At 39.3% G+C, this 22,488-nt stretch overlaps 1 protein-coding gene across 1 annotated transcript in view; it reads left to right on the forward strand.

Moving 5' to 3' along the window:
* SEMA3D (semaphorin 3D) overlaps positions 1 to 22,488 on the forward strand; it is a 148,837-nt gene that overhangs the window by 103,874 nt on the left and 22,475 nt on the right. Inside the window, exons 9-14 of the mRNA XM_064504907.1 lie at positions 969 to 1,083; positions 1,385 to 1,454; positions 2,807 to 2,951; positions 16,243 to 16,465; positions 19,800 to 19,888; positions 21,569 to 21,610. Of these exons, the coding sequence (XP_064360977.1) occupies positions 969 to 1,083; positions 1,385 to 1,454; positions 2,807 to 2,951; positions 16,243 to 16,465; positions 19,800 to 19,888; positions 21,569 to 21,610 (684 nt within the window). The remainder of the gene's footprint in view (positions 1 to 968; positions 1,084 to 1,384; positions 1,455 to 2,806; positions 2,952 to 16,242; positions 16,466 to 19,799; positions 19,889 to 21,568; positions 21,611 to 22,488) is intronic.

A 22,488-nucleotide genomic window follows, 5' to 3' on the forward strand; every position in this document is an offset into this window, starting at 1 on the left:
ACACACAAAATCATTTGATTGCTCATATGCTCAGTGGCAGGAAGTAAATTCCTAAGCAGACTCCTAGTTCCTGCTTTCTAAAATTTAAAACTTCCTTCTAAGATCCACCTTCCCCTCATTTTTTTCTCTCCTGACAACTGATTACTACTGCCCTTGACATACTCCTTGTTACAAGTGTCAGCATTTTGAAACACTTCTGTCATAATATTTTATTTCCTTCAAAGGAACATTTTTGAAAATCTCCATTCTTTTTAGAAATAACTTAATTTCTTCAATGCAGTTAGATGGAATTATCCAGTCCTGTCTTCCTTCGCCTATCTTTATGCAGCTAATTGAAGCACTTAGCATCTTAAAATCATAGTCAGTAGAAGGACACCTCCCCTTCAGAAGGGTGATTCAGATTTCCAGTGACCATTCCTCTGTTGACTACAGAAAATCTGGGCAAATGTCCTAATATCTTGGAAAATTAAAGCAAGATAGACATGAGAAAAAAAAAATCCCTTTTGTGGAAGACAGAATAATATTTCCATAACAATGATTATTAAAATAATATGACTGGTTTTCCCTGGAGCACATATCTCTGTGTGAAACACACACAAAACAAACAGTGCAGTATTTACATCTCTGGAACTGTTGGTGAATATAGTTTTTCATTTTTGAGAAATCTATCCAAAATGTTCTGTACTATTATTGAGTTTGTAAACAGTTCTTGAAGAACCACTGATTGCAAAAAAATAGCTTTACAGGGAACAAGAAATCACATGACATAGACATATGTTTTGGGGCATTCCAGCTGTGGAGCTGTTCAGAGAATATTGCAAACAGATTTGGATATAATTAGGAGATTTTAATAGCTCATTCTCTGAGCTGAGAAGTAACTACTGGAGCTACTTATAAAAAGTTTGTCCTGTACTTTGAAAAAACAAAGACAAAAAAATCACAGTTGTGGTTTTTACTGTTTTTATTAGAATGATATGGGAGGTCAACGGAGCCTAATAAACAAGTGGACTACTTTTCTGAAAGCTAGGCTTGTGTGCTCGATACCTGGTCCTGAGGGAGCCGACACACATTTTGATGAATTGCGTAAGTTGAGTTATCCTTAATGGCTTGTTTTGTCATCAGCCTTGTTTGTTCGTTTCTGCTTTGTAGAAGCACCATGTCTCATTCTGATTTCACTCATTTCCCACTGGTGGCAATATCACTGTCTTTTATTAGAGGTCCCTGATTATAACTGGAATTATTCCGTTCAGAATTTCTTTTTTTTTGCTGCTTTCTCTCCCCTACCTGGAAAATGACCAGGTGATTCTGTATAGAAAACAGACTATCTGCAAATGGAGAAATGTTCAATGGATGTTTAATAAAAAAAGCGTTTTTCCCATTACAGAAGATATATTCTTACTTTCTACAAGAGATGAGAGAAACCCTCTTGTATATGGAGTCTTCACTACGACAAGGTATGTGTTAGGATTGTGTTTGCCCCTCAGAACCCATCTTGAAGGTTTTGCTCAGGCTTTTCATAAAACCCTGATATCACCAGATCCTGATTCTTGAGAGCAATGGGAGACTGCTTGAGTCAGATTTACAATACTAGGACTCTAATCACTGTGGCCAATATTTTCAGATATGGAAATATAAATTTATGTCCCTAAACTTTTGTGTGCCTAACTTTTGAGAACAATAGCATGCAAATTTAAAAACAAACAAAAACATACTGATTTAATTCAGTCTAATATAGTTGAATTTACAAATGACAATCCTATTTATTAAGTACCAAGTAGTCACTATTTAAGACAATTTATTATCATCGAACATCGTCATCTCTATAAGCAACAGCTTGACATGAGCTCTGTCTTGAGATAAAAAAAGTATTGTGCTTTAAAGCAACACATCAAGATGTCATTTTTGGTAATGAAAAATTCATAAAGCACCACCATTTTTATAGGCAGAGTTGATGGAAGAATAATTCTTCTTTATCTCACAGGGATAGATTAATTAATTAATGAACCTCTCAGGTATGATGGTGAGGCACGCTATACAGAACTGTCAGACAGAAAATTAATAATTATTTCTTTTGTCTCCAGAGCCCCTGAATTTAGTGCAGTTAGTAAGGACTAGTCATACCTTGAAAAATTTGTAAAAAATTTGACAAGACATTCCTTCTTAAGTGAGAATCAGTCTCCGCAATGGCTCCATAGAACATACAACCACATGAAATATTTAGAATTGAATGAAATGTTGCCCCAAATGGCCTATGAAGTAACTAAAATACATATCTCTCTGCAACCTGATGTAGTTTTCATTAAAGAACTGAATTGTTTTTGTTAGAAAAAAGACACTGAACGTTCATTCCTCCCTATCTCTTCTTTTAATTTGGTTCTGTGTACCTGTAATTCTAAGCCTAATCACCTACAGAATCATTCAAATGCAGACTTCCAGAAGTGAACACAATGTAAAGGAATGTCCTTCAGCTACTGAAAGTCCTGATCATAATAGTCAATAAATGGCATCTGGAACCAGTCTGCTACTAGGAAAAATGACAGTCTATTAAGTGATCCCAAAGGCTAGCAAGTCCAAGTGAGCAAAGCTTTAAGCTGCAATGACAGCAACATAAAGCATGTGAAGTTATCAGACCAGTACACAGTGTCTGTTGTTTAGCACCATTTATAACAACTCTCCGGTGCAGGACTTGGTGCAGAATCCATCAGACTTGGTGGACTTAATTGATCCGGTGGATGAGGCCTGAGCTGAAGATATGCTTGTTAACATGCTCCTGCAACATGCATCTCAACCTGCCTTCTCTTTTCAGCTCCGTCTTCAAGGGCTCTGCGGTTTGTGTGTACAGCATGGCAGACATCAGAGCTGTCTTCAATGGCCCTTATGCTCACAAAGAGAGCGCGGATCATCGATGGGTACAATACGAAGGTCGTATCCCGTATCCCAGGCCTGGTACAGTAAGTGTCTCCTTAATTGCGGACTTCTATTTTTACTCAAAGGTCATTATAGTTTTCTCCCCTCTGGATTAGTAACTTACATTTTCCAGTCAGGATGTTTTAAATTATCCTCTCAACCCTTTCCCTACTGTTGACAGCTCAGACTTCTACCTACCCTTTATATATATATACAGTTTCCACTTCTCTGAGATAACATTGTGTCCAGACTGTCTATTTCCTGATTGTCTCTCATATTGTGGTCTCCTACTATTCAGCTGTATTCCCATCTGTTGGGAGACATCACCTCTGAGACATCAGCACTCCATAAAAAGCTAAATACTTTTCTTTTCAGGGTACTAAATTGTGAAGAGGTATTTTATTTGAATTCTCACATTTGTGGCTTTTCTTTTTATCTTTGTGTCTGTTACAATCCTGTTCCTGGAGATATGATCTTTGATTCTACTATGTGTATGTGTGCATGTCCACATGTTGTGTTATGAAGTAAAATAAGTAGCTAGTTGCTTCAGATTTTATGTGAAAAAGATAAGTGATAGGAAGAAAAGTGAAGTTTAATATGTGATATATCTTAAGCTTAATATCTTATAAATCCTGATCTGTTAGACTTCAGATGTAACAGCTGGGCCAGAATAAAAATGAAAATGTTGAAAAAGTTCATTAAAGAATTCTCTCTCCACTTTTTGTCTTACTATTAAATTTGGAAAAGCATGGACCTACATTCACAGTTGAAGACGAAAAAGATATTTCCAAAAAATGCAACCACTTTAAAAAAACAGAAAATAAAATGCATAAAAATATACTTAGAATGTAGAAGAGAAATAACCTAAGAGTAAGATAGATATTATCCAAAATAGCTTTATATTATCTAGGTCAGGTACTGATTAAAGTAGTACTAGGCAGCTGTGTAAATCCAGTTAAGCAACAAACTACCAAGGTTAGACTGGCATTGATGGCCTCGGTTAAAAGCCACCTGGGTGGCTCTGCTTGATTTCTGGGATGTCAGCATCAGTGTAACCTTAGTTTCTGGCCATGTTCTCCAGCTTATTTAGCTCTTCTTTTCATACTTTTACTTGTATCCCTGTGTATTCTTCGTCATCCTGTCAGTGCACCCTACTGCTAAGTTCGCTATTGCCTTATATGTCTGAGTGATCAGTGGTACCAGCAGGAATGGGGCATCTATAATACATATTTGAACAGCTTATCTTTGAATAGTGCATTCAAACACATATGTATTTGGGTATAATTTTTAGCAGAGTTCTGGACGCTGTAGTTCGGAATTTCTTTACCCAAAAACATAGGCTGACTTGAACTAGCCATTTCCCACATCAGCAGGCCAGGTCCCAAGCCCTGACCCACCTCTTTAACCGTAGGCGAGATAGAAACGGCAGCGCTCCCCATAAAGAGCAAGGCAGCTCCAGAGCCTGATTCAATCCGCCTACGATCTGAACTGCTGGAGCAAGTAGACTCCTAATTTAGACACTGTAGGCTTACATGTCTCTCTCTCGTGTGGAATGCATGGTGCCCCCAGAAAAGAAGATTACATTTAATTATTTTAATTATTATTTTTTTAGTACATGCAACTCCATTACTAGTCAAGAAGTGCAGATGCATTTAATTTTAAGTACAAAAATGGTGCCAGTGAGAACAATAGCTGGTCCCATGGTATCTAAAGAGATTAAAATAACTCTCTTGAAAAACTCACAGTGCCCCATAAGGATGAACACTCTGCATAGACAGACGGGTCATAAGCTCATCGCATTTTTGAGTGTATTAGCCATCACATGGTTGAGCTGGGATTCACAAGGAAGGAAACATGTCATGCTGAAGCATGTCAACGCTGATCTTTATCACTGATTCAAGTATCCATGAAAGTATTTTAAAGGTTGGGAAGTTTAAAGATAAACAGTTATTTTCCATAAGCTACCCCTTAACTCTACAACTGCTTCCTTTAAGCACCTGATAACAGCTGTGAGAAAATGGTCCCATAAAAATGCTTAGGACCTCCATACCAGGTGGATTTTTGTAGGAGTTTGTCTGACCAAGGGCTGAGAAGGGAAGTGGATTTTACTGAAGAAAGCTCTCTGAAGAAGGATATCTGTAATATTTACTATGTAGATAAGGTAAATGTATTGCTGCATAGTTATTTATCTTTTGTCTTAGCTAGAATAGTCTCAGATTGCAACATACTTTAAGCTTTGTGGTTTAAGATAGGGTATCCAAATAAAAAGCAGACCTATGCCATGCTCTCATCTTATAATGGGCTAAGCCGGGCCTCTGGACATGAACAGATTCAGGCTGAAATCTGAAAATGGGGAGCTGTGCTCAAAGGTAGGGGAAAGAAGTGGTATGCTCCATGCCTTCAGAAAGCTGCTGCTTGTGTAAGTGCTGAACTTACCGCTCCTTAAAGACAAATTTCACCACTTTCTGCCAGCTATGAAATGGTTCAGGAGCGCTCAGAACAATACCAGAGAGGGATAATCTACCCGTTTTTAAGTTACAAGAGTTTTTGTTTTGTTTTGTTTTGTTTTTTTGAATTAAAGTTCTACCTAAGTGTTGCCTACCATTAGCATGGCCAGCACTCCACTGATTTTATATTTCTTGTATTTTAAGTAACTGGCCACATCTAAAAATGGCTATATTATGAAATGGATTTCCTTTGAAGTTTGGCTTCCAGAGAGGCATTGACTTCCTTTCAGCATTTATACAGAAGCAGGAGCCTGCTCACCCTAATTTAACTTTCTGCTCAGCTGCCTTTATCTCCTAAGTAAATAAAGCTGTTCACTATAGGGGCTGTGACCACTTTGATATTGAAATTTTGACAAAATGCTTCCTGTGGCAATTTGTGCTGGAGATAAACTCCCAACATGACCATGAGATCATGCCTTCGCAATGCAAAGCGGCGCTGCATTCGGGGCGGCGGGAGCCCCCGGCTGCTCCTGGCCCTCGCCGGCCGGCATGGTCTGCCTGCCCTCTGGTGTCAGCTCAGGGACCCCCAACATACCGCCTTGCGATCAGCCCCACTCTGACGCTTCAGATCCTGCAGTATTTTTATTCTAACCTCTCCCCGCGGTATCGGTAGGAAGCGGAAATAATGGAAATTAAACAGAGGCAAGGCTTGAAGTATACTTAAATTTAGAAGCTGTGAAAAAGAGACAAAAGAAACACGCAGCCAGCAGCCCTGGCACGTAGGACGACTTGAAAGTCCAAGGAGCTTTTGCTCTGTCTTTTTTAGCTGTTTAAAAATTGGACTTGCATATCTGCAGCTGTCCCCAGATAACAAAACCAGTTTTCTTCCTCTCTTTTAAGGACTCATCCAGGAAATTATCCATTGATAAAGAAGTCATCAAGATCTTTGTTTAAAACATGTTCTGAATTTCCTTCTGTGTCCTAAAACAGTTTTCATAATACCCTATGAGGGATCAGAGAAGGCATTAGAATGAGATTTTCAGGAAATTAGGAGGAAAGAACATTTCTAACCTATTTCTATAGCTGTAACCATTGTAGTATCAGAGCACCCTACAGTGAATTCAGCCGATTTGGAAACTCCTATGCGATATAAGGAGCCATCTTCCTTTTATTGATGATGCATAGGTCGTCACTGAGGCCAGATTCTTAGAGGAATGTCAGTGTTTGAAGATACTGATTAACATTTAATCCGATCTATCAAAGTGCCATGGACTTTAATTCTTATTCCGGGCAATACCCAGTATTTTTGAATGGATCTGGATTTCTTATTAACCGAGTTGCTGAAAGTTCAAAAGAATAACTGAATTAGCAAAGTAAGAATTTTGCATTCTAATTCATTCCTTAGACACAAGAAGAAACTGTCCAGCACGGAAGATGTACCTTTTATCCATTTTAAGGGCATTACATCTCACATCTTTCCACTTCCAATCTGACCACCAAAATATGGCCCTGAGCTCCTGAAAACTTTGTTTTTCAAAAACATTACAGTTTGGCAACAGTTTGACTGTTCTGTGATCTTTCTCATCTTTTTCCTTCTCTGTTGCTTTTTCTCCCTTTCTTGAATGAAACCCTTTCCCTTATTTCTTCTGCTAACCCAATGCACAGGCTGATCGGGGTGTTGTGTCCATCCCATTGGGACTTGGCTGAGCCACAGAGAAAGATGCTACAACATTGTCTGCCAAAAAGCTTCCTGCTGTCCTCCCCTCTGGTTAGTTTTGCTGCTTTAATAAGTGTGTTCATAAAACACCAAGGGTTGCACAGGTTTTCCTTGCTATTTTTAGACTTATCTTCCTCTTTCACCTCCTCTTTTATGGGGTGGAATGCATTCTTCACTTCTCCAATTCCTCTCTCCTTTGATCTCCCCACTGTAAATGGGGCTGCTCAATTAACTGGAATGTTTCACTGTAGGGGTTTTTTTTCCTGAGAAATCCTCCTCCACTTCCTCCTACTTACCAACTTGTTTTCCCCAACATGAATCACATCTCAGCTCATAGCAGCCTTTCGAAACTCTGTGAACCCAGTCACCTTTCCCACTTGCAGAGGTTGGCAGACAATTACAAAGTGCCACCTGCAAAGTCCAGTTCACTCACCCAAATGCTCTGAGTCTGGTTAGCCTCAGATTAATGCTCTCTTATATAAGCCTCTGCTATCAACTGTACAGGTGTATTAAATGGAAAAGAAACACAAAGTGTTAAGTGCAGACTCTAAATTAGCATAGAGCAAATTTCCTATCTGCAGTGGGATCCAGGCTCTGTCTACACAAATAGGGACATTAAACTTGTTTTAGAGATTTTTTTTAATTATTTGCTTGTGCTTTTTAAGCAGGGAGAGGAGGTTTGTTATTGATTCCATTAAAAATTGGTGTTGTTTGCTTCTTCCCTTCAGAGCCTGATTCATTTCCCTCTCCCCTGGCCTCCTCAACACTTGCTCTGAGTAGCTGCAAGGTTAGCAAGAAATCCTTGCTGCTGAACGTCCAGACTTTCTCTCTGGCACAACCCAACCACCCTGTAGAGAAACAGGCTCTCTGAAGGCATGCCCAAATGCCAAATGTATTGTGCAGCTCTGATCAGACTGCTGAGAAAGAGCCACACACTATTTAGCTGAGTCAGGAACCCAAGCCTCATCTTCAGAAGGGCTTCTAGCTAAATCTCCAACAGCGTATATAAGTGCCTAAGTCCTGATAATCATCATTTAGATGCCGTGTGCCTAAGTCCTGATAATCATCATTTAGATGCCGTGTACCCCATTTCCTAAGGTACTTCTCATCATCCTGAAAGCTCACAGTAGGCTTCAGCAATCATGGTTACATCCTAACCCCTCAGTATTCAAACCTTGCATTTCTCTATGCATTTGTATACACATTTTAGGGGGGCGGAAGCCCACATTTAACACAGAAGTGACTAGCTGAAGATAATGCTTCTGTTTCTCTGCTTTTTGTTTGATGATTCAGTGATAAGGAAACTCATTTAGAGCTTGGGTTACTTTACTTCTTGCCTTTGGAGAATGGTGATGAATTGCAAGGTTTTGCTGCACTCTATGTTTTGCTGTATCCTCTTGCTACTCAATTATTCACTACCTGAGAGCTGCAGGGAAAAGTACCATGTCTGTATTAGTGTCTGGCTATGGTTAATACATTCTCCTGTAAGGTAGAGCCTGGTGTCCCAGTTCCTGCTGCACTTAATAAAAAAGAGAGAGGTTTCCAGTGGAAAACCTATCTTTTGCCTTCTTGGTTAACATCTCAGTAACGTTCTTACTACTTTTGGCTAAACTAATACTAATAATATTCCATGAAAAGTGGAACACCTTCAACAGGAAGGAGGGGGAGAGATCCCAGAATGGCTCAGATCCATGAGCCTGGAACAGAGGGAACCTTCCCCTGGGAGTGAAGACCAGACTAAGGTAACTAATTCTCCAGTATGCGAGCGATTTAAGGATTAGCATCCTTAATGTTTCCTATTGGCTACTTCAGACGCGCCCAAGAAAGTGCCGGGGTAGTACGGTGCTTAATTCTCCTTGTGAATTGCATAAACATTTCTAGCCTGAACGCTGTGAAATTTGCCAAGGAGATGCCCCCTGCACTCAGTGTTATCGAGTCCCTGTTGTGTACCCAGCCTGTGGGTGTTTGGCTGATAAGTGGGTCTAAGGCTCAATGCGATAAGTGCACAACAGAAAATGAAACCCTTGAAGCTCACAGAAAGCATTCTGTTTAAAAATTGTCAGTAGTCAACATCATTGCTGAATTACAGACAAACCGCCAAATAAAAAGAATATTTTTTTACAGACTTTAAAGTTAGATTCCCAAATAATTGTCACAATTTTAATAGGTGTTAGATCCAGCAACTCTTACTAACTTCACTGGATGGTGTGAAGCACTATGCATTTTGGCAAATCAGGCATTTATTTAGGAGCCTAACTTCTGGCACTGGCCTTTGAAAATCTTGGCCGGAGTTCCCACATAATGTTAACACAGTCACACCGTATTTCTTAGTACTGTGTGAGATCTACACGTCCAGTACTACGCTAAGCTGCAAACTTAATAAGACAAGTGAAAAAAGAGAAAATCTCACGTATGTGCAGTGCAGCTGAGTTAGGGTGTATTTGCTTTTAGTTGAGAAAGATTAATTTACCACCTCCTGATCAAATTTGGATGCAGATAAGTGAGGGAAGAAAAAAGGCATTTTTTTCAGACCATCTAGGATTAGAACTGGGTCCAGCATGATTATTGTCAAATAGAGATTACACTGAGGGCATTGAAAAAACTTTAAGTAAATAGTGAATTGATTCTTTAAAAGTATTGCGCCCTGGAGTTTGTATAGCAGTTGAACAGAGATATGCATAGCACTTTCTACTCTGTTTTGTTGGGTTTATTTTTTCTCTTTTTTTAAATTTTTTCATTTCTTAAAATGTACATTTGCATGAAGTTATCATTCGTGATAGCAAAGATGTAAGAAACCTGGGAAGGATAAATGACACAGTGAATATGTTCTTTGCATGATTTCTCTCTAACAAAACTAATTTTTCCATGTCAAGTATTGGTTGAGGATGATTCATGTTTCTTGACATTAACTATCTATCAGAAAAACATCAAATCTGGGCTAGTTGTTTAGACTTCTCTGTCAGAAAGAAAGAGATAGAAACTTCCATTATGCAGTTCATACACAGACAAGGTAAGAGTCTAAGTTAGGTGAGATGAATCCTACCTCTACTGCAAAACCAGAAGATGCTGAGATGGCACAGTGATAATATTATAAGAACTTTAATGGAACTGGATCCTCATGTAGTTCACATGAAACAACCCTGCCAAGCTACTCCTGTGACATTTGATATAAATGCAGATCTCTCATTGTCTTCGGTGGGAGATGATGTCACATATCTGAGACTGCATCTGGTGCTGATGATGTGAATAAATGTCCTCTGTGAACTGGGCAGAAAACACCCATACCATTATCACATGGGACATGCACCAGGATGTGAACTCACATTTTCAGAGGTGAAAGGCTACTTTACTCACCCACTTGTCCATCCAGCCTTTATCATCATACATCCTATTGATTACTCCAAAAGGAAGCACAAGCCTACAGGAATTGTTCTGTAATGATGGGTGGACACAGCTTTAAACAGCTGCCTGAGGACTTTGCCAAAGGGTGGCCAAAATGCCGTGTGTGCCGTGTTTCATTCCTGTGTTCCATTCATCATGCCACAGTTAGTGATGCCTCTGGAAATAGCTCCCTTTGCCAAGCATAACAGGGTCACACCTGGCCAGCTGTTCTTGGTGGTCATGCTGTCTTAGGATGGGATCCAAAGCCCACTGAAATAATTGGAAAAGGTCCTGTTGACTCAAGTGGACTTTGGATCAGATCTTTAGTCCTTGTTTCTACTAAATGAACTGTACAAGTTGGCAGAGATTTCCCTATATTGTGCATGGTATGATTTGGGCTTTTGGGGATATTCAACAGCGTTAGAATTCCATGTTGGTACACATTTTATCCTAGCTGTTTTTAGTAAGCGATGTCACTACTATCATCATCATCTCTTTATACATTTTTGATACAGTGCTTAAGCATTTCACATTCCAAATTTGGCAAAAATCTAGAACATCTTTTAGATTCTTGGGGCTACTCCCATTTTTCAGGAGGAAAGAGATTTCTGGGATTCAGCTGTGGATAGCTGAACACTAAATGGAGCCCCAGAAGATGTGGACTGTATCTTAAAGTTGGTGAATGAGAGCATGAACCACAGAAAATGCAGATAAAAGGGAAAATCAAACTGTAGTACTGAGTAAGGGGAAAGAGGGTTATTGCACAGTTGGGGAAGCAAAGAAGAATGAATTTGATTCTGGTCCTATGTAGACTAAATTGGTACAAAGTTCTGATTCAAAGGTCATTGCAGAACATGGGTCTCTTTCTACTGAGTTTGAAAATCTTCGGTTCAGCCCCATAAACATAAATTTCCTTTTCAAATCAGTGGGATTTTTGAGGTCTGATTCCAATGTAAGTGGGAAGAGACTCAGACTAAGTTGTTCTAAAGATAAGGAGAAATGTCCGTTTCTGAAGCACTGCTTATGTTGCAAGTGTGTACATGTCTTGGTGTTTGTATAGTTATTGGGCTGTCTGAATCATTTCTCTTGCAATATGGTTCACTTTTTTTTTTCCCCCCCAAAAGTATAAATCTAACTTGCCTTATTTGTCACACCTATTCTGCAGTGTTGTTTGCCAAGTAATGCAAAAGTACATATTTCTGTGTCAAATTATTAAACTAACATTGTAATCTTCAAAAAACAAGCTGATTACAGCCCACCTCAAGGGTGTAACCTTGTAAAGCCTTTAATCTGTGAAAGTGCAGCAGAAAACAGAGCGTGGGAGATCACGCTCAGCAAACTAGAGGATAAATCTCTTGTGCAAATGCTAGCAGAAAGTCCGTAGGATTAACTCACTGCAAAAGTACATATATTTCCAAATGAACTGTTTTCTCAATAGGGCTTTCATCTTCTTCCTTTCTACTTGTATTAAGCTCTGTTTTCAAGGAATCTCCCTTGAGTATTTACTACAAGACAATAATACAGATACATCTTTGTTGTCTTGTCATCTCTTTCACAGCTGTACATTAACTTGTATTTTGGAACAAAATGACTGAACATGAAGTGAAGTGTATCTTAATTCAAATTGGCACAGATTTACTGTCTTATGGAGAAATTTTCAAAAGCCATTGGGTGATTCATCAGCCTCAGCCCTATTTTCAATAGCCAATTTCAGAGACTCTGTGAAAATAAGGACACACAGGCTTAACTGCTATTGATTGAAATGGATCTAGACAAGTCAGTACTTTCAAAAAAATCTATGAGGTCTCTAGATAGCTATACAAATTGGTCCAAGCAAGTTCAGGAAATAGGTTGTGGTCTTTTAAATCATTCAGGCTACACAATTACTAAACAGAAGCAGAAGTCAGGTTCAAGCCCTGACCCACAGTCACTGTGCTGTTTAATGCTAGTACGGACCATGCCATACTTTAGGTCTGCTATAACTAGTATCTCCCAAGAAAAGCTGTGGCACTATTTGGGGTCGAATATAGACCAGGAACTGTTCCCTGCAGACATTTGAATGTTGCCACTCTGTTTTGGAGGGTAAGGGATTTAAACCGTAAGACCATTAGCTGTTCTGTGCATCACCAACCTGTTTTATTTGCGAATAATCAGAGGTAATCTGTGACATTTTTGAGAATGTTATCCTCAGCCAGAAGATTTTGCTTAATTAGTTGTTATATCTTTTTATTTAGTTTATGCAGGTGCATGTTCATATAGAACTGTATATGAAGAGAATAGTTCTTCCTTGTATTAGCTGTATTTACCACGTGAAAAATTTTAAGTTGATTCATCCTTACACATGGGTACACGATAGCTATATGAGCCAAGTGCAGGCTAAATTTGCAAGACCAAAGCTTTGGACATGCACTGTCCTACTGACTTTTGCTATGCATACAGCACAGGCAGGGAACTGTCAGTGGGGAGGAGAAGGGTCTCCAAGGGATAGAAGGGCCCAGGTCTGGTACTGAGCCCACAGGGAGAGCTTTGCTCCCAGTAACCAAGTTGCCTCGCCATGAGAATAGGCACCAGCAAAGGAAGAAGGATGTGCTGAGCCCTTGGCACTGTATGTATCACTCCTAATGCAAATATTTTGGATAATGCCAATGCTTACATCATGGAAGAAGTCCTGACCGCAAGCCCTTAACTGGCACCATAGATAGAAGGCATGTCAAGCTGGAGATTTGGGGATGCAGACTGAGGTTCTTTCTGTTTGTAGGGATTAACTATGAAGGAGGATTGCAAAACAACTTCACCGCAAATCCTAACTTTGTCCCAGGACATTGCAAAGACATTATTTCATCATATTTCTTTCTTTCTTCAGAAACTGTGTTATGGCTCCACCTGGCAGGAAGCACAGGGAAAAAGTAGTTTTAAAAATTAAGCAAACTGCAGTATATACATAAAAGGATGTCATGAGCTGGAATATGTTTTCCAGTTGTTATTATTGTCTACGATTTGTACTGCCCAGTAATGCGTTTAGATGCATCCAGACTGAAAATTAAAGCTTTCTCAGACTCAGATGACTGATGAAGTGTAAGACAAGGAACAGTGAAAGAATGTAGAAAGCCATGGGAAGGCAAGCAGGTACAGCAGTGAGCATGAGAGATTATGAGTTGCAAAGCACCAGCACAATCAGTCTTGTAGGAGTTCCTGGGCACACACTGAAAGGCATGTTAAGGAGAAACTTGAAGGAGGTTGAGGAGGAAGGTTTATGATATTCTCCAAGCAGGAAGTGTGAGGACCATCCTGGAGTAAAACACAAGGATGTAAGTAAGAAAAATGAACAGCTGAATTTGATTAGGTTGCCAGTAGGGACCAAACAGAGGTGGGAGCCAACCTCAGCAGTGAACAAGAGACACTGGCAAGGATGGTCTAAGCCTGGGATCACTGCATCCTCGGAGGAGGATGAGGCTGCGCTGTTCAGAGCCAGAGAGCAGGATGCTGCAGCCCTGGAGCTGTGAGCTGGGACACAACTTTTAGCTATGCAGATGAGAAACAAAAGTCGCCTCTGAGAAATAATGAACTACGGGGATTGTTTGGCATCTGCAGAATATGCCTTTATTATAAAAAAAAACAAAAAACAAAAATGAAAACAGACAAAAAAAATGAGGCTGGAGTATGTGGCTCATTAAAAAGTTATGGCCTCTGACTGTCTATACAGGGAAAAGATGGGTGTGGGTATTTCAGTCTGGAAGTAAGAAAAAAATAAAATAATTGAAAAAAGAACATTACTAAAGCACTTACTAGTGGCCTTCTACCACAGTGACTCTGGGCATATTCCCCAGGGAAATCAGGCATTAGTCAAAGAACAGGGCAAGCCAGCAGGGCATTTACCCAATTCAGGCCCGCTGCAACAACAGGGCAGAAACTCGGCCTCGAGTTTCGGAGCAGTCAGACATCGCTGATTGTTCAGGAATAGGGAACCGGCAGGAACATTTCCGTTTATATTCCACTCCTTTTTTAGGCTTTTTGTACTTGATTTTTCTCCTCCTCTGTGCTCAGAGGAAGTAGTCTGTGGCTTTGCTGAACACAGACGAAATACAAAAAGCAGAAAATATTTGATCTGCGACTAGATCCTGCGGTTTGAGTCGTTGAGATTATCCAGTCGTAGCCACCGGAGGGCACTGCAGACTTGCCTTTGAACGTCTGCTACGCGGCTACCAGCAAAACTAGTTTATTCAGCATAAAACAGATCGATATGGATACCTGTGCCTCGAAATGGCAAACTAGACAGAATAATAGGTCATTCATTCACTCCAGACTTGATTTACTTGTCTTGGAAAATATCTGAAGTGAGAAGGCTCCTGTGAGTGGGGCAGGAAAAGAGGGAGGTGAAACTCTTTATGGATGTATGCATCCCATGATGAGAATTTTCCTGATGTAGAACAGCAACAAAAAATGCTTTCAATGCATGATCTAATGGGCACTATTGCTGCCTTCTGGTCAGTAGTATGAGATGAAGCACTGAGAACCCTGATTTTTTACGGGCTTCAGATGGACTTCCCAGCCGTTCTGGCAGAAGACTTTTGGTTTCTAATTGAATGTGAACAGAATTTGTGGCTTATATGAGACCAAATTTCTGATGTGGTCTACACTGTCAGTGCCTATTACAGTATTATATCCCAGTAGTTCCAAAATGCTAAAAAAAAAAAAAGTTGGAGATTATCCTATATTGTTGGATTGTTAATGACTAAATTTTGATGACTCCTACATATATTGCAAAGAAAAAAAAGCTAGAAATCTGTCATCTTACTGAATGTATCGCTTGAAAGCGTCAGGTTAATAATAATATTGTATTGTCATGATTGGTGATAGTGGGAAGACTATTAATGCCATATCTAATACTCTCTTTAGGAAGACCGCTGGATGAAGGAACAGAAAGAGTCTTGATTATGGTCTTAAAAGCCATTTGGTGATATACCTCAAAAAGTATGGGTAGCTTTTAATAATCGGTGTTTACAGATATAGAAATATTAATTGTTAGCACTTTACTCTTAAACTCTTTTTTCTAATACTGCCTTTTTCTTAGTATCTTAGAGAAGCAATTCATCTCCTCTCTATATTTTAATTTATGTTAGCAAAAGATATGACTGGGAAAGAAGAAAAATCTATAGTTGTTTCTGAAAGCATGCAAATATCTGTGGGTAGGTGCAAGCGTGGAGATATTACCAACAGGAACTGAAGATTTGTAATTCTGAGTGGTAGCACAATGGGCAGGATGAAACAAATTGGCAAGTTTTAGGTAGTTTTAAAAGATAAAGGAAAATAGGTGGGAGCAGGACAAAGAAAAATGAAGATGAAGCGGAAACACTTTTGAAATGAAAAGATAAGAGAAGTGGCAAAACAAGGAAGAAAATGACCCTTTGAAGAACCGAAGGAGCATACACTGAAAGTGAGTGCCAAACATCCCATGCTCTCAAAAAACCACTGAGCTATATCAGTTGTAAGCTAAATAACTCGTCACTGGCAAAAGTGCTTTAGAGACATGCTTGTTAGCAGCTGATAGCTGCTATTCTTTGAACTGGTTTGTGTTTTTAGGTGTATACAAAACAAGCCTTCAGTGGCCAAGGTTAAGGGAACAACTGACCAAACTTATATTCCCATTTAGGCACATGGGCAAGTATTCTGCTTTTCAAGATAACTAAGGAGCTGGTAGAAACCTTTAGATTTTGAAGCACACAAATAAATGTTACTCCTATTTCTTTCCTAATATTCCTCTTGTCTTCTTGTTCCCTCTCTTTTGTTCAGTGTCCAAGCAAAACCTACGACCCACTTATAAAGTCTACCAGAGATTTTCCTGATGAAGTCATCAGCTTTATAAAACGCCATCCACTGATGTACAAATCAGTTTACCCAGTGACAGGAGGACCGGTATTCACTCGAATCAATGTGGACTACCGGCTGACACAGATTGTGGTGGATCACGTCATGGCAGAAGATGGACAATATGACGTTATATTCCTAGGAACAGGTATGGGGGGGCTTCCATCATCGCTCTGCACAAGACTTGTCACTTAAGAACATTTTCTTTTACTCCAGCAGGCCCCAGTAAACCTTTTGGTTAGCATCACAAAGCTCAAAATCTTCTTTTAAAAGTAATGCTTTCTCCCCTGCGTGCAACTTCAAGAGGGATTTAGGTGCCCTTGAGTCTGTGCCAACACTTCATAAAAATATTAACAGTGGATGGTTGGTTCAGGGAATTGCTACTGAGATGAGCACGTCCTGCTCTTGAGGTTACTCAGGTTGAGAGTAACTGGACTTTCTTACCCTCTGAGTGCACTTCAGCACCTGACTTTATACTGCATGGTGATCTGGCTCTAATTCCTGGTGGAAGCACATCAGTAAGCCATTGAAAAGCCAAACAAAACAAAACAAAAACCTTAGTAATTTGATAAGGAATTTCCGTTATCAAAAGTGACTTAGTGCTTCAGTATTAAACTTTATGTGACACTGAGCACTTAAAATTGGGCCTGAAGCCATTGCCTTATTCCACTTAAACACTTTAAAAATATTATTTTGGAGCATGAATAGCTCCAAATAAGAGGTCCAGGATTGAACAGCTAGAAGCTGAACTTCTCTGTCAGGGAAGAAACCTGCTTTGCAGTTATGCTATGCATAATTATGCATCTGTTTACATTTTTATGATTATTATATGCCTCAAGACAAAAGTCTAGTTTTACCATTGGAATTAAATTTAGAATCACAGAAAGGATCACCCAACAGCATGGTATGCTAAGAAATATTAGCATACCTATTCATAATGTTTCAGAAATACTTATACACTCTCTTACTCCACTGAAATTCCTTATTCCTAATCCACCGTTTGCAGTTCCTTGAGTATTAACAGCTCTTATAAAGCACTTCTCACCGGTAGAGCTGAATGCTTTGCTAAGGAGGTCACTGTCATTATCCCCATCTCACAAGCAGGGAAACTAAGATACACAGAGGTGAAAAGGTTTATCAAGGGCAACAAGTAAGCTAGTGGCATGGGCTGTGGAGAAACTGAGGTCTCTAATTGAATCTACCCCAGGTAGATCTACCCCCTTGCTGCTGGGTTGCACTGTATTTGGTCTGGCTTGTAAGCAACGTTGGTTGAAACAGCAGTTTGATAGATTTGGATATTTTGAAGTGATTGCACTTCAAAAGTGATTGAAGAAAGGAGTGAATTTGAAATGTCACAGAGCACCATGTCTTATAAAGTGTGGGTCGGCTCAGCCTTCAAGAGCTTAACAGCTGTGTTGTCATGCCACGGGTGTTCAGAGATTGCCTCTCTTGGAGCGTTTATGTCTTTCAGCTCAACCCCTTTCACAACTGTTTCTTTTAAAGAAGCAACGTGTAAGAGTCCCTCTGTGATCCCCGCCTGTCAGATACTGTGGTGCCAGACTGCGAGCACAGAGGTTTACTCATGGTGAAGAACATTAGCATGGCTTTTTTCTACCTGCTGGCTAGGAAGGCTAGGAATAAATTTTGCCCATTATCATGGAAGATTCTTGTTACTTTCTGAATACAATCTTTCTTCTAGTCATCAAAGTGGAAAATGACCACATTTGTAAGTTGTGTGATGCCTGGGATTTGAGAGAATGCCCACTCCATCTAAAACTTACTTTTCATGTGATATTAATGTAGAAGAATAATTTAAAACTTAAGTTGTCAGAAAAGGTAGGTTTGCTAGTTAAAATGTACAAAATATCCTTTCAGTGGTTGTAAAGGTTATTTTCAGGGTTCTGCTATCCTCGATTATAACAGTTTCTCATAGGAATTAAGTTATACTGAGAGATCAGCAGCTAGAATACTCACAACTTAGCTGTTGCTGGCCAGCATAAATGACTAATTCTTCAGAATAGTTCTTCAGTCTTGGAGATGTCTAGGCCAGCATGTACCATGCAGTCACTAGGTGGCACTCTGTGATATGCAAACATTTTTTGTCTACAGTGCCTTCGTTAAAAGTGAGAGTTTTCTTTTCCAAAAGCACATGTTTTCGTTCCATTTTATCCACTAAAACTTGTCCTATGGAAAAAAAGAAAAGTAAACTCAAAGATAAAATTTCAAATATTATATGTAGAGACTGAACACAAATATACCAAATAACACAGGAGATTTTTGAGCAGCAGCAGATTGGGAGCTTGTGTGTTTGAGTGTAACCAACTATACTACTGTAGAATTCCGAAGAGCCGGCAGCTCTGTACACGCAGCCTAGCTGCAGTTCTTTGTACAGGCACAGACTTTGGCAGATATGGTAAAATGGCCAAAACACAAGGCAAACTGAAATATTTTTAGCTTTGATTAGTGATATGATCTTCTGTAGTTTGGGAAACCAAGAACGAAAATCTCACTCTTTCCATTTTAATGTATTATTGTTTATCTTTTCAATATTGCACATAGTACTTAGGATTATGCTGTCTTGTGTTGTTTCCACATTGCATATTCCAGCCACTCAGTCCACTTCTCCTGATCCATTTTCAAGATTTATTTTTAAGGCAGTTCAAGATTTACATATTTGTGGTGATGGGAGTTGAGCTGAGAAGCTATTTATTTTCTTCACAAATCAGGAATTCAGGTTTAAATTAATAAATGGTTTCAGCTCTAAAAAAAAAAAAAAAAAAAAAAAAAAATCACCAAATAAGTCCAAAGAAGCTGTTTCTACAATTTTAAAATGAAGATTCTGATGTGGAAAGAAGTATTTGTTTGAAAATTTCCCTAAAATAACCAGATAAATGCACAAAAAAGTACAGTGCATAATTCCCCACATTAAAACAAAACGTACTCCTCATTAAGGAGCTCAACTGGATGAAAATTCATCCTCTAAAACAAAAGCAAATAGTTTGCTGCCGATGTAGCTCCCCAAACAGAGTCTCTTTGGGTGCCAGATGGGCCCCAATTCTGGGTCAAGGAAACATGCAGAAACTTGTAGCTGGGAGTGTGTATACTCATGTGTGTGTGTGTGTGTGTGTGTGTGCGTGTGTGTGTGTGTGTGTGTGTAGCAGGCTAGTTAGACCACCCCTGCCAAGAGCAGCCTACAGTTACGTTGGCTCAGCCATACGGTGAAACCACAAGTGCAGTGTATGAGAGCCAGGCAGATACCTAGCACGGGTAAATGTCATTTGAAGCCTATCTTCCTGATGCACTAACTTGATTTCCAGTGCCCATTATTTCATTTTTTTCTTCATAATCTAAGTTTAGAACATCACTTGTTCCTTTTTTTTAAAAAAAGAATCTGAGATCAAGTTGATATGAAGTAAGAAACAAAGTAGCACTTTTGTACTGAACCATAACTGTGGGTTTTACATGATGTGTATTTGTTTCAGACATAGGCACAGTACTCAAAGTTGTGAGTATCACAAAGGAGAAGTGGACTAAGGAGGAGGTGGTCCTAGAAGAGCTGCAAATATTCAAGGTAAGTATTAATAGAAACTACATTAATTAAATATTATTTAGGGGACTTTAAGGCCCAGACTGACCTCATCTGTCTGGTTGTTTGTTTATTGGAACTAGTTCAGGTTTCCGGAGGGATGCTGTTTAAAATTTCAAATACGTTGGTATTCCTTGGGTAAGTCAATTGAAAAAAAAACAAAAACAAAAACAAACAAAAAACCCCATGATTTTTCAAACTCATAGAAAGACTTTTTCATTTATCTTGCAATCTTATTGTGAGCCCCGTTTTTTAATAAAAAGAAGAAAGTTTTGATTATTTTGATTTTGTGTGGACTGGCTCAACATTACTGACCATTTTGATCTGGTTATTCTGGCTGAATGGTAGAAAAGAAAAGTCAGTTCCTCTGCTAACACTAATGACTTCTTCATAAACGGAAGTTTTAAAAAGCCAAAACCTCCTTTCTGTTGCACCAGCACAATTTCTGATTAATCTCATTGTTGGTGAGAGATCTGACATTGATGTACATTTAGAGTAGAAAAATGGAGATTTTCATCTTCGCTACTGCTTTTTCTTTTTTTTTAGTTTCTTCATTCTTCTTCATTCTTTGCAGTCTCACTTTTCCTCAGTTTTCACCTTACTTCTTCATTAAAGTTTATCCGTATCCCTGGCATTTTGATGACTTTCTCATACATTCTCTCTCCTATGTGCTATAGGTGGTCTTAGCCAGAAGTTCTGATCCATATTAAATAAATGATGTTGGAACTTAAACACAGTGTTTTTTTTCCAAGCCTAAGGACAGGAACTTTAAAAATTGTTTCAGATAGTATATTTCTCCATATATCTTTTGATATGTCATGCATATGGTGAAACTACTCTTGTTTTAAAGGCTCTCCGTGTCTTCTTTCCACTGTCTTGGACAGTAATTATAAATATCACTCTGAAAATACCAAGATTACTCAGTGGTCTGTCAAGTAATCAGGAGGTTCAGTATGTGCACCAATTTGCTGCATTCTTAAAATATAACGTCAAGGGCAAAGGCACCATATCATATTTAATACAAAAAGTAGATTTTTTTGTTTCTGCTCAGCAGACATTCCTTCCCGTTTTTATTGGTAACATTTATAAATGTTACCCCTATGCTTTTGAATACAGAAAATTGAAGAGGGTGAGGGGCTGAAAAAACATTCACTTTTTCCTGGACCATGTTAAAATCAAATAAAAAACTTAGATGAATCAGTTTCTGTTAGGGGATAGATAATACTCTGAGCTCTGTCCTGTTCTTCTATCAGTCACTGGCAAAACTTGCACTGTCTTTCATGGAAGTGAAATACATCCTGGTGCAGAAGATCTGCCTATGTATTCCTTAAGTGCCATCTAAGCCCTTCAAATAGTGCTTAATAAGAACTTAAGTTGATGTGAAGGCTCATTGCTGGTCCCTAAGATGGAGTAAACTGCAAACTCTGAGAGTTACAGCCAGTCACCTCATGAGTAGCAGGGAAAATTCATGGGAGGTATTTCTGGAAGCATGTATGTAGAGATATCTGGTTTTTGTTGTTGTTTTTTTTCATGCCATTTTAAACCAAGTAAATTGATTTGTAATTTTATTTACTTTTTTGTCAGCCAGATGTTAAGTCCTGTTCTCTTTTTCATTAACAATAGAAGAATATGTAAATTAATGAGCTTTACTAATTCATTTTTCAGCACCCTTCGTTTATCTTGACTATGGAGATTTCTCAGAAGCAGGTAATTTAGAAGATTGTTTAATCAATGCAAGATGTATCACATACTTGCCATCTAGCTTATTATATTCAGGTGGCATCTGTTACTTATTGGCCAAACTTTCCATGGATGACTCTTAAAGTGTATCTGGGAAGAAAGAGATATGTTTGAACTTGTTTGCCTGCCTAATTCACATTTGCTTACAAACAGTAATTTGTGTACCCAAGCTGGTAATTATTCATGGAAACAAATCTTTAGTCGTATGGTTGTGGGATTTGTGAATGAAGTCAATGCACATTCATTTTCCTGACGCTAGAAATGCTTGGCTCCATGCAATCTAGTAATAAATTATTATTACTATTGTTGCTGCTATTATGTTATTAGTAGTCAAGAGACTTCACTGAGATCAGGGCCTCATTGTGCTAAAAGTTGTGTGTACGCAGGGTGAAAAGTGGTCGCTCTGCTTTAAATGCACAGTCTAAATCTGGGTGGTCCAGTCCTGGCAATTGCAGGGGCCAATCCCGGTTGGGAACCTCCCTATGGGAAGCTGCTTTATGGCAACTCTGCGGTGGCCATGTGCACGCTCGAGACACAGTGTGACACCAGATCCCCCCCTTCCTGTCCCACCGAGGTGGCCGGAGCAGCCCCGGCACGGCGTGCCTGCCATGCCGAGGAGGAGGCATTCCACCGTTCAGGCACGCACCGCACAGCTGCATCCCGTCACCCCTGAAAAAAGGTGGCAGGCCAGCTGGAAGTGCCTCTGGAGCCAGATCCAGCTCAACAGCCAGCCCTTGGACCACCCTTGTCTCAGCAGGCAACCCACTTGCACTTGGGGGAGAGGGAAGTAATATTATCCCCATTTTACATGAGGAACAGAAGCAAAAGAAGATAATGTTTTATTC

This window comes from Dromaius novaehollandiae, chromosome 1, assembly GCF_036370855.1.
Source record: "Dromaius novaehollandiae isolate bDroNov1 chromosome 1, bDroNov1.hap1, whole genome shotgun sequence".
Taxonomy (NCBI): Eukaryota; Metazoa; Chordata; class Aves; order Casuariiformes; family Dromaiidae; genus Dromaius; species Dromaius novaehollandiae.